This window comes from Siniperca chuatsi, linkage group LG12 (genome assembly GCF_020085105.1).
Source record: "Siniperca chuatsi isolate FFG_IHB_CAS linkage group LG12, ASM2008510v1, whole genome shotgun sequence".
NCBI classification, from domain to species: domain Eukaryota; kingdom Metazoa; phylum Chordata; class Actinopteri; order Centrarchiformes; family Sinipercidae; genus Siniperca; species Siniperca chuatsi.
This window is the reverse complement of record NC_058053.1, coordinates 21,191,232-21,203,444: the sequence shown is the minus strand read 5'-3', so window position 1 is coordinate 21,203,444 and position 12,213 is coordinate 21,191,232. Positions and strand designations below refer to the sequence as shown.

Here is a 12,213-nt window from a genome sequence, read left to right as displayed (position 1 = left end):
CTGAACAGGCAAAACGCATATCCAATCAAAATTACTTTGAGTCTTTGAAATACCTGAACTGTTTCCAGAATCCCCTAGGGACATAGTACTGCAGTCTGGATGCAGCCAGATGTCCAAAAATGACCTGTAGGTGGCGTAGTACCCCAATGTTGTACTCTTTCCTGTCCTCTGACTTACTGGCGGGCTTATCATCGAACTGATGGTGGTAGCTGAACACCTCATCACGAGGATCCACGTTACTCTGTGGAGACAAAACGTACAGATGAAACATAACTAACAACATGTCTCCACATCCACAATTGTTCATTACTTTTTGCTACTGTATGTCATTGTGTTCACTGGGGACACAAATCAAATTTTGTCATTGGATGTTGAGAAAGGATGAACATCGTTATAGAGCAAAGCCTTTATTCCAACACAAACTCTCACTGTACCTCATTCTCCTGCTTCTCATCCCCTGACATGTCATCATCCACATCAGTGCCTGTGCCTTCAATGGCCAGGATGCCGTTGCGAATTGGAGGGATCATGTACAGCTGCTGAATGACAGAGTTCATATAACAGGTGGCCCCAGCGTTCTTCAAACCTACAAAGCCTTTGTTGGGCCGTGGCCCCACCGGAGGCAAATACTCCCACTCCGTCAGTGTCTCACAACCTAGAAGGAGAGGCATGGTGTAGTTTACAAATCGTCAGTGAAATTCATCTGTGAAAATGCCAGACTGGAGTCTCCCTACCTAAGTAGTACATGTCAGTCAGGGTGTCGACTATTTGCTTGAGGTTGCGGACACAGCCAACAGCCAGTGCCACCAGGAGCTCAAAGCCAGCGTTGATGGAAGCAGGGGTGCTGCACACTGGGATGGCCTGCTCTGTGGGGAACTCGCCACTCTTCATGTACTGCAGGTACACATTAGATGCTGGGAAGATGAAGTCGTCGATCAGCTCCTAATCAGAAGAAAGGGAGAAATTACCTCTTAGTTATGTTGTTGATAAAAGAGACAAAATTAGAGAAGGGATGGTTTGTTGTACCTTAATGAGGTTGGCGCCTCCTTTCTCGCAGCCGATGTAATACTTCTTCTCGGGTGTCTGGAAGGCTAGAAGCTCTTTGGTGACCCCAAGGTGGCCCTCCAGGATGGTCTCCTCCACACCCGTCTCCCCTGTTCTCTTAACCTCATCCTAGTAAATGCAAACATTATGTACCATCAGCTCTGCCTCAAACTCAACTGTGAGGGCCAAACAACAGGCTCTTTTAGGGGGTGTAATACAACATATTGGCTAAAATATTTAAAGTATAAAAACCGATCATGAACATATGATTAACAAGCGATTGTACCCTTATCCGTTTCAGCCAGTCGATCTCATTGTTGAGCAGCACCTCAGCATTTGGCAGGTTGATGTTGCTGTTGTAGGCATAGTTCAAAAGATGTCGGAGTAAAGTGAAGTAGTCTCCAGCATGTTTGGCCCGCTCCTTGGCTGTACTCTGGACATGGACAATATGTAATTAGGATCTTGTAAGCAGTTAACTGTTGTTGTCTGGCACTGTGGTGATGCACTATAATGCATATTATAAAAGAAAGTAGAGATAAATGATAGTTTTTAAGAACACAAGGCATACAGCCACTCACCCCCAGCACAGTGAAGAGGAGGGTGATAAAGAAGAGGAGGGGTCGATGGCCCATACAGCACCTAGTTGCCATCAGGAAAAACTGCTCCTGGGCCATTTGACGCACAGATCTGTTTAACACAAATGACAACATCACCATCATGGTATTCTGTCAGAACTATAAAAGGCTACAGATAATGAGGATGTCGCCGCCATTTAAGTCAGTACATTTATGCTTCAGCAATTGGTTAGAACGCATCCTGGTGTACTTACTTGCTGTGGCAGTGTAGCAGCAAGTCTATGATGAAGGTTTGCCAAGCCTTCTCCTTACTGAGTGTGTCGAGAGCCGTGGGCATTAGGGCGAAACACAGTGTCATCACTTCGAGGGCCTCGCAACACACCTGCTCATCTTCCCCATCCGGCTCCTTAGCTGCATTTGTCTAGAAAAAGAAAGATCAAAGATATTTTGCAAAAATACATACAGTATTGCAATTTTTAAATTGCTAATCCCTTCAAAGTCCACTAAGCCCATCAAGCACTCTTTGTCTCTCGGTTGTATCTTGCTCAAAAGCTTAGGACCTTTAGAGATCAAGGTTTTACTGTCCTGCCTCCTAGGTTCTACAACAGTCTGCATCTATTATGGAGGGATGTGCAGCGCGGATTTTATTCCATTTATTCCATTATGGAATAAAATCTACTTCCTATTCAATTACTTATACTTTATGAACTGATGTTTTCTAAAATAATACACATATCACAATAATATTACTTTCAACAAAAATTAAAACCAAAAACTCTCACAAGAGCAACATTCAAAGGCAACTTACCTTTTCATATATCTTGCTGATTTCTTCATTTGAACTGAAGACAAGCTGCACTGTACCACAGCCTGATGCCCACACTATTTTCTGTACTGCTCGAATCACACAAATGTCTGGGATGTACTTCGATGCCTGGAAGAAATTCTGTTGAAAAAAAATTATCCCATTAAAGGCCAATTGTCCCATAAAAATCCTCTTCTTATCTTTATGTACAACCAACACTACGTTAAATATCAAATTTTCAAGAGTATCTACCTTTATTACTAGCTTATTTATGCAGACATTTACCCTTAAATTACTATCTGACATACAGTGCCTATAAAAAAAATATTCATTAAAATTCATTACCACACTAGTTCACAATATTCTAATATTACAAACCTTAGAAAAAATCCATTCTTACATTTTCTGTTACCTCATCAGAAATCTGCTGCGCCAGGCGGATGGCTACGTTGCGCAGCATGCATTCTGAGGCAGGGTTGGGGATGTTTTGCAGGGCACTTTGGAGGACCAGGGCCTGGTCATGAGTGGCCTGATTAATCTATAGACAATGCAGGTGATGGGGGTGTGGAGAAAGACAAAGACATGTCAGTGATATGGTAGTTAACTATAGGAACTACTAGAACTAGTCATACTGGTATGTCTCTGTGTGAGTTATGTGTGTGGCCTAACCGGTGAGACAGGAATATTTCCCTCAGCATTGGGCTGGCAGGCCTCTGCCACAGCTTTCACATGCCCAAAGCCTACGGCAGTAAGAAGGAGCTTGGCGATCTTCAACGCATTGAGGTAGGCCCCACGCCGTGTCTCCATGTCCGCTGATGGGAGGAAGTTGTTCCTGGTGAGCATGCTCAACACCAGGGGCAACCCACCACTCTTCAAAAAGTTGTACTGGAAGTCGCTGGCGTCCTCGCCCAGAGTGGCACTGGCTGGCATCAGCAAAGCATAAACAACCTGGAGCATGGGCGAGAATAGTGTGAACCTTCTTATAGATGGACAGACATGGGACAGAAACAGTGGGTCTGTTTCACATAGCAGGATTAGTGGCATATCTTGGTATCTTTGCTGAGTAAAAGCAGGAACTCTCAAATGTGGCACATGGTTAACACGTTCTGTTCACTGTAGTTATCCAGCTAATTTAGTAATTTTGCATTGTGAGACGGACTACATATTTCTATACTATCTCATGACTGCTAATGAAGTTGTAGTACTGCTGTTCACACACAAATCAACACACAATGGCACACTACTGCATCACAGGCTAGTCAAGCTGAAAATGCAAAAAAGTGGTTATCAGGGTACAAAAGGTATCACCACGTGTGATGCAAAAGCACACTGGAACCCACCTCAATGAGGTAGAGCACTTGTGAGGGTGAGGGGCCGAAGAAGCGCGAGTCCAGTGATGGACTGAGGCTGTTCTCACCAAGCTTGGCGTGGTCCAGACACACAGCTCGCAGATTCTCCACTGTAGTGTTATCTAAGGACACAGACACAGGACAAACATGACCATTGAGTTAACATTGCCTGTGTGGGTGTCTGTGTAGGTGAATGTTTTCATAAAGTAAATTGGCTGGAAAATATTGAGAGAATAGGTGCTTCTATACCTGGGGGCATGAGTTTCATGAGAATTCGAGCTCCATCTCTAAGCAGTGGCATGTTGAGGTTGCAGCCCAGGTCAGCCACCTGCCACAGGAAGGAAATGTAGCGCAGATGCAGCGACATAATCTGTGAAACAGGGCAGAGGTTGTTAAGAGCACTGCTGTTATACTATACATACTGATCAACACACAATGACACACTGCCTCATGTTCGATTCAGGGGTTAGAACACAAAACACACTGTAGTAAACGTTAGGGATGAGTGATGTTGACATTTTCACATTGTGATTTTGACTTCACAAAGTAATATGATGTACAATATAAGGGTCCCTAAATAATAAATAAGACATTTGATATAAAGGTTAAGTAATATTTTAAAATTACTGCTCACTATTGCTTAAAATTTGCATCCATGGAAATTACTGCCAAGGGATTGCTCCAGATTCTTTGTTTTCCTTTCTAATAACATAACTAGCTTACAAAAATCACATTATCATAACAGGGTATATGCAGGAATCCTGATGTTAAATTTAACACCATTTTAAAAAGACCCTTTCCAGAAATTTTAAGACCTCATCGCCACTTCGAGTTGACTAACCCAATGCATCAGTAATACACAAGAGCTAGAAACACAATCTCGTTCCCTTTAACACACACACACACACACACACACACACACACTTGAACTCTGTGTTATTAGGCTACTATATATGAATTCTTTATATTACTCTTTTATATGTATGTTATGGCACAATTAAAAGGAACTGGAGGTCAAGAATGTCCCTACATGTACTTGTATAACCAGTATTAGACCAATGAACTTTGATAAAAGTTAATATTTGAAACTTTGGTGAGCTTCAGGGGTGTGATGTCATGTAAGAGCTTGCTCTTATCAAATACCCATCATGGCATCTGTTGATGCTATCAACAAGCTGTTCTTTAAAGTATGGGGCTAAACCGAATCGGACTATGTACCCTTTTCCACAGGCAAACATCTTGGCTATTTCCGAATCTGGGAACATCGCTCGAAAAAGATCTGAAATCCTGTCATTAGAGTTGAGGGATTGGTGTTTTGCTGCTATGATGAAACACCACAGAACCTCAGCGTGCAGCGTTGGGAGTGGTACCCATTATCACTCAGAGGTCAGCAGCAGATGATAAAGCGGAGGCCGTTGTAGTAGCTTCAGTGGTGGTTGGTAGGGATGGTGGTGTAGCACAGAACTGCGTGAAAGAGACCCGCTGTCTGCGTCCCATGACGGCTTTGTGGCTAGCACTTAGCATGTGGGACCAGACAGTGTTGATTTCTGTCGAGGCTACACTTATCGCCTTCCGACACACAGAGTATGCCTCACTGTTATTTCCAGAGACGTGCCTCAGCCAGGCGTAAAAGGACATTCGTGTAACGATATCAAGCAGCAGTCAGTCAGAGGGACAGTGAGCGTGCTAACGGTTGTCCTTTCCAGATGACGTCAAATCTAGCAGGATTCCATAATTAAACTACACAGAATCCCACTATGCGCCTACACAATGATTAAATTCATGCAAACGTTAGCATACAACCTCTTTGGATAAATATACATATTGAAAACTAGCTAAAAAATGTTATACCTTGGAAAATGGCATTTAAGACTTTTTAAGATCCCCATAAACCCTGTATACACAACATGTCACACATCATCAATTAATGATTTAATTAAAACATCACTCAGCCCTTGTTATCGCGGCACAAGTAAAGTATTTGGAGGTAACATGGAAATAGCTCAGTTTGTGCAATTAATACAGTAACTGTGCTGCAAACTCACCACACCAGGAAGACAGCTCTCCACCTCAGGGTTGGGCCCATCGCTGTAGTGGTTGCCGTGGTTACCAGGAGAGCCAGTGGATGAGTCAGAGGAGCTGTCTGGGCTTGAGGGCATGTTAGCACTCACCTGGGTCAGCTTGGCCGTAATCAGCTATACAAAAGAAATTACAGAAATTACAGAGTTAATGCTGATCTAATAGATAACGAAACTAACAATGGTGGGCATCAAATTAACTGTTATTTTGGCTTTAAAATAAGTGGTACTTTTGAAGTGGAAACAATGGTTAGGATCACTCATTTTAATTAACAGTAAAGAGCAAGAAAGTGCCATACAGTGTGCTTTTGTATGCACATTCTAACATTTGTATGCACATACAAAAGCACAGAGAAGGCAGCACAGCACCTTTAATGAAAAGATTTCTATTTTGTTTATGCAAAAGAATAACATTCAGTCCAACATTCTCACCGTTTTGTCCTTCAAATTGAGCTGTCCAATCAGCTTCCTGTCGTCAGCTGGATCAACAACCTCCCCACCAATAAAGAGCTCTATCTTGGTATGTGCAGCATTAGCTTTGATTCTGTTTAGGATGCCACGCCGAACAGAGCCGATTGTGTCATTGGTGTGTGACCAGATATCCAAGTCATCTACCTGACGCCCCTGGTTGGGGAAACGGACGATCAATGTGATATGCTTCCCACGGAAAGCTCTGCAGGAGAAATGGAAGAAAGAGGTATAAGTGAAACAGTAAAGACATGCCACCTTATATATCGTATAGCGTATATCTCACTGAGAGGAACACGGCAATAAATGTGAATAAAGCAAATACTCTTGCCTTGTTCTGGAGCGTACACACTCAAAAGGGAAAACAGGAGGTCCTCATTTATGGTGGGCAGCAATTTATCAAATTTTGAGAAGTAATGTAGATTAATTCTAATGTGTGACCTGTAAAAAAGCTTGCTGCAGTGTCTGGGTTGGCGACAATGTTGATTTTGTTTTTTTCTTATCATTTTATCACACTGAAAATGATGGTACTGCCAGGCATCTTTCATGTCAAAGCCTCAACCCGTTGATAAACAGTAATACGTTAACATCTATTTATGAAAAATGAAGCTCAATGTCATTGTTGCTGTACCTTGACATAGGCAGTATAGTCCTCTCCTCATGGTAGTCACTGTCACACTCATTGATGTACTCCTTGAGCACAGTGAGAACTCGCACCATACGAATAGCCTCCTGACGGGCGCAGTTGATGCTGTCTTTGTCTCCATCTAACACACACAGGGTGTCATAGGATGCCTTCAGACGGTCAAAACAAGACTGGATGAAATCTTCATGAATTTCAACCTAAAGGGAAAGGAAACGGGTACAACGATGAAGACAAGTAACTTGTCATTACACCAAATTATTTAAAATAGTTTCAATTGACCCTTTAACAGTACAACATTTGCTGACAGATAAACCTGCACAGGAAGGAGTCAAGAAGTAGAAAAAAGAAAACACAGACACAAGCAGATTAAACTTCTACTGCCAAACAGAACAGTTGATGTACCTGATTGACTTGTAGTTTTGGTCCGAGGTTGGTGTAGATTTCTTTCAGCAGGTCAATGGCTCGGCTGGCAATGTCATCACTTCCTTGAATTACCACCTGGGAGAGAAGAGAAAATGGGAAAAAAAGTCTTTTTTTTCCCCCCAAGCACGGCTCTCCATCATACTCAGCTGAGTCTGACTTCAATGCATACATGTCTGTGGAGGTTCAAAGCACTAAAGTAAAGAGAAGCCTCATTATTGAGCACTCAGAACACAAGAGGGGGCAAGGCGCAATGAACTACAAGACTTTTTTTTTCTCAGTATAGTGGAAACAGAATGACAAAACATAGCAGAATTGGCTCTGGAGGAACAGAGGACCTCAAAAACACGTTCACAGTGCCAGTCATACCTGCCAGTCCACTCTCAACTGTTCTTTTGTTAACAATGCAATTCTTACCTCAAGGCTACAGTGACAAGTGTACAGTAGTGACAAACTGCAAAACATATTTTGCTCATATGTGAACCAACTTAGGAACATTACATCAAAGTTTTTAAAAGTTCTCAGAGCAGAGAGTGTGAGTGTAATGTGAGCCTAAACAATTACATTTACATTTATTCTTTTGGCAGACGCTGCTGTCCAGAGCAACGTACAAATGAGCCTTCGAGAGTAAGTGCCTCAACACTTCCACGTTCCACCTGACAAGTACCACAAGGATTGCAGATGCATGAAGTAACATATAAGTGCATAAAAATTACAGATTTCTCTGGGTTTGAACATTGTTGGAAACATTTCGGATAATTTAAGTACACAACAAAACATAGGTCTAGTTGTTTTTAGACATTTTAATGTAGAAAAGTTATACCTTATAAGTTATACCTTTAGTCATATTATACCTTTAAGTGGTGCTCAATGTGACTAAATGGACATCTCTTTCAGTTTAAGGTATTTCATAAAAATGAAAGAACAGGGAAAACTGTTGAAAGGCACTTTTAACTTTCTGTCTCCCTCCCCAATAAACAAAAACATCTGTTTATCTGTGCCTGTTGGAACAAATCTCCTCACCCTCCAGAGGTAGTCCAAGCCTATTAGTTCCAGGTCATCCATCATGTAGGCCCTGCGCTTTGCTACCAGCTTGCCCTCCCTGCAGTTGACAGCCTTGAAGAACCTCTCAAAGCACTTCATGCCATTCTCCGTCAGCAGAGATGGGTCCAACTGCAGAACGTTGTTCTCAAAGAAGTCCTTATTGATGTCTGGGTCCAGGTCTGGCTCATCACCCATCAGCTTGGAGTACCTATTGGGTGTAAAGTAACACAGCATTCAGAACAGACGTTTGCTGATGAAGGGAATTCACTCAAGCCGAAAGCAATAGATCACATCAAACAGTACCATTTGAAGCAGGCCTCACGGTCACAGAGAAACACTGCATTCTCAGCCAGACACTTCCAGATCTGCTTGGCCTGAGGGGCACACAACCACAGCTGGCCATCTTTTAGCAGGAACCTGGCAAAAAAACAAGAAAGAAAATCAATAGTGGACACTGATGGCCTGAAAGTTAGCAAAACGTGCTTGTGAAGGTCATGTAGTTGGTCCCAGACTTGCATCATAATTGCTGGTGGGGGTGAAGTCACTGGGTACCCACTTGCTCCTCCCTAATTACCCACTGTTGTCCTTGAACAAGGCACTTCAATTGAGCAGCTTAGTGGCTAACAGACACGACTGTGTAGCTCCCATAGGTTGTGTGTGAGTGGGACATATTAGGGCTACATTAAAACAGTACATTATATATTTTCCTTTCTACATTAAACAGTACATTATATATTGTCCTTTCTACATTAAACAGTACATTATATATTTTCCTTTCTTACATTACATTATATATATGAAATGTTGAGCCACTGCCAACTGTAGCTGAAATGCAACAGTATAGCTTTTTTTTAATCATTCAACACTGATATTCCGACTTACACCTTTTTCAACATTCTCTGTGCTATTGACGAATAAGAGCTACTTTTATAAAACTGACCAAATTTGTCTTTGAATGGGCATGATAGTAATTGGATGGATCTAGTAGCAATGCATTGCCAATTTATTATAGCTGATCTGAACCAACACATTATGAGAGATTCGACCCCCACTTAACTCAAAGCACAGTTATTTTTAAGCAGAATATGCTTGATAATTAAGGTTTTTATATTTCTTCCATTTATTCATGTAGTTTCAACCTTTAGGGAACTACAATACCCTTGTTCATTGCATTCGAGTGTGAGTGTGAGGTGACATTGTACCTCAGGAAGTTGAGTCGTTCCTGTACTTCCTGGACATGGCTATAGCGGCTTCCTGGCCTGACCGTCTGGGGGTCAAACTCAGCTTGTTCTTCTGTAAAAGCACACATACGACCAGTCAGACTGCAGACAGTGCACATCCCTGATCCAACTGCTGTTCCTATGAAAATGAAATGTACAGCTAACACAGGATGCCATTTCTGGCCGCGACAATGTACCTTTGGAGAACTGCCTCATGGTCTCCATGTAGGCTGAGAGGTTCTCAGCCACCAGGGTGACCAGAGCGTGGTTATGCTGCAGCTGGTTGATCAAGTCATGGCGGTAAAACACATGAGGACTTCTCTGGGTTTGACTGAAGAGAGAACAGCAGGAGGAGTGGAGGTTGTAAGGGGGACAAACACAGAAATTCAGTGCTGAAGCAAGAAAGACTAAAAAACAAAGTGATAATGAAAGCTGACATTACATACTTTTAGCAACACTATTTCTGATTTAGAAAACATAGCATGACTGATTTCTCATTCGTTTCTATCAGGGACATATAGAAAGCAGCTTTTGGTGTATTGGTATGTGTGTGTATGTGTGTTATAGAATAACCAGCAGAGGAAGTCATATCAATAAAGGCCATTTCCTGCCTTGTTTTCCACATAAAATAATATTTTGGGCTTGAAAACTACTGAGGCTGCAATGATTCAATTTTGATAGCCACCATACTACAAATAGCCACATGGGAATCTGCAACATACTAAAATCAGTTCAAATTACCAATGCCAAATTATCGAGAGAAGAAAAAAGAAAAAGAGTTGGCTTAGATTTATTAAAATTCTGCAGTTACATTATGACTGCAGTTTACATATTAGCAGTGGCTAGAGTACGCTGAATAGAACAACTACTATCTAAAACACATTCTAGTGTTACTATATTTCTTAAGTAAAATATCTACATGCATATCGAATGCAAGAAAAAAAATGTTAAATAATATTAAAATCAATTTGAATAAGTGGGTCCAAGGCATGAAATACCCCTGATATTTTGCATTGAATGATTTGTGCTGAAAGGAGCTGGCATCAGGAAGAATGGGGCTCCATCTCAAAGGACCTTTCATTTAGTTGTGTAACTCTTGATTAAAGGACTATTCTGTGTACACACTTAGTATGTTATACTGAGAAACTGCACAGAAACTCCCACCAAGTGCCTCTAGAGAAATTATGCACATCAGATAAGAGTTTATGTCTGATTTTCAAAAAGTATGGTAACCACACCTCATACATTATTTGGACTTGGCTTGCATTCAGTAACTTAACCTTGATTTTATCTAACCTGCAATTGCATTCAATATAAAACAAACAATTGTGTCTTACGCAATTTTCTAATTATACTGCTTCATGATGAAATCAAATTACATAAAACTCACTCAATAACTATTCTACATATACATATTGTATATTACATGATTGTGACCACAGCTTTTAGTCCTATTGATCTATGTTTCTCTTTAGGCCTAATTTTCATTTTCTTAAACCTAATGGCCTTAGGTTTAAGAAATGGAAAATGTGCTACAAAGAGTGTGATGGGTGAGCATCTAGGTTGCCAAGGTTTCTAACAGAAAGAGCAGAGACGGTATAATTTAATGTTCCCCAGACCCCGCCCCCGAAAATGTATCTATTAGTCAACAAGTATCTTGTCTCAATCTTTGTGACTAGCTTAACTGAACTACACGTGTGCAGGACTTTGAACAGGAGATTGGATGAGGAATCAGTCATTTGAGATGAAACCCAAGAAAGAATTGCTTAAGCGAATTCATGACAGAGATTTACATTTTACATAGTCTATATCATAAACATGTCAAAGAGAAAGTTAGACTTGACGTGAAACAGAAATAGGTAGAACCCTGGAATTAGCACTCAACTTACCCCACTAAGTTCGTTTGTATGTTAATTGGCATTTTCTTTCTGAAAAACAACAGGCATGTATACTACATATTTTCTACATTGACTAGAAAAAACACTACTTCAAATCAAAATAATTTATGATTAATGCTGAACAATTTGACTTCAAATCAATCTTACAATAATTTCACAAATTTACCATGGTAATGTTAAATGAATGTTAATGTTTGTTGGCACTGCAGACCCTGATTAGAAATTCACTACTACAGCTCCCTGACAACTTTAAAGTCCTTACAACATGATTCACTGACGGAACAAGTTTTGAATTATGCTAAACCTACGCTTCTTATCAGCATGTATAGCAATTAAGCCTTTTTCATTGAAGACATTTTGACATATCACAGTAGGAAAAGCACATGTATAATTAACAAAACTAACGGCATACTGAGACATTTGGATAGAACAAAGCTATGTTGTTAGTAACAACTATGATTTTCCTACTATGACTAGGTCAAAATATCTGCTGTGAAGAAGGCCTATGAATTAAAAAAATATTCATGTAAACACAAACAGTAACTTTCAATATATACTGAACATTTACTTGACAAGCTAGCTACCAGAATAGACAGATAAATGGCTAGTCAGCTGTAGAGAGAAGTGGGCATTTTGACTGGTTGGCTGTGACTGAGTTTAGGCATG

At 40.9% G+C, this 12,213-nt stretch overlaps 1 protein-coding gene across 7 annotated transcripts in view; it reads right to left on the bottom strand.

Moving 5' to 3' along the window:
• Window positions 1-12,213, bottom strand: part of usp9 (ubiquitin specific peptidase 9) — a 44,150-nt gene that overhangs the window by 11,910 nt on the left and 20,027 nt on the right. For 3 of the 7 annotated variants that reach the window (XM_044217234.1, XM_044217233.1, XM_044217236.1), the window contains exons 14-34: window positions 11,539-11,577; window positions 9,847-9,980; window positions 9,632-9,722; window positions 8,733-8,846; window positions 8,409-8,637; window positions 7,368-7,463; window positions 6,951-7,162; window positions 6,284-6,524; window positions 5,819-5,968; window positions 4,023-4,143; window positions 3,765-3,895; window positions 3,094-3,372; window positions 2,825-2,962; window positions 2,428-2,565; window positions 1,874-2,040; window positions 1,623-1,731; window positions 1,331-1,477; window positions 1,027-1,173; window positions 735-942; window positions 435-655; window positions 54-241 (exon numbers count right to left, since the gene is read on the bottom strand). In XM_044217234.1, the coding sequence (XP_044073169.1) occupies window positions 54-241; window positions 435-655; window positions 735-942; window positions 1,027-1,173; window positions 1,331-1,477; window positions 1,623-1,731; window positions 1,874-2,040; window positions 2,428-2,565; window positions 2,825-2,962; window positions 3,094-3,372; window positions 3,765-3,895; window positions 4,023-4,143; window positions 5,819-5,968; window positions 6,284-6,524; window positions 6,951-7,162; window positions 7,368-7,463; window positions 8,409-8,637; window positions 8,733-8,846; window positions 9,632-9,722; window positions 9,847-9,980; window positions 11,539-11,577 (3,300 nt within the window). The remainder of the gene's footprint in view (window positions 1-53; window positions 242-434; window positions 656-734; window positions 943-1,026; window positions 1,174-1,330; window positions 1,478-1,622; window positions 1,732-1,873; window positions 2,041-2,427; window positions 2,566-2,824; window positions 2,963-3,093; window positions 3,373-3,764; window positions 3,896-4,022; window positions 4,144-5,818; window positions 5,969-6,283; window positions 6,525-6,950; window positions 7,163-7,367; window positions 7,464-8,408; window positions 8,638-8,732; window positions 8,847-9,631; window positions 9,723-9,846; window positions 9,981-11,538; window positions 11,578-12,213) is intronic. The other 4 variants (XM_044217237.1, XM_044217239.1, XM_044217235.1 and 1 more) reach the window with 3 other exon arrangements.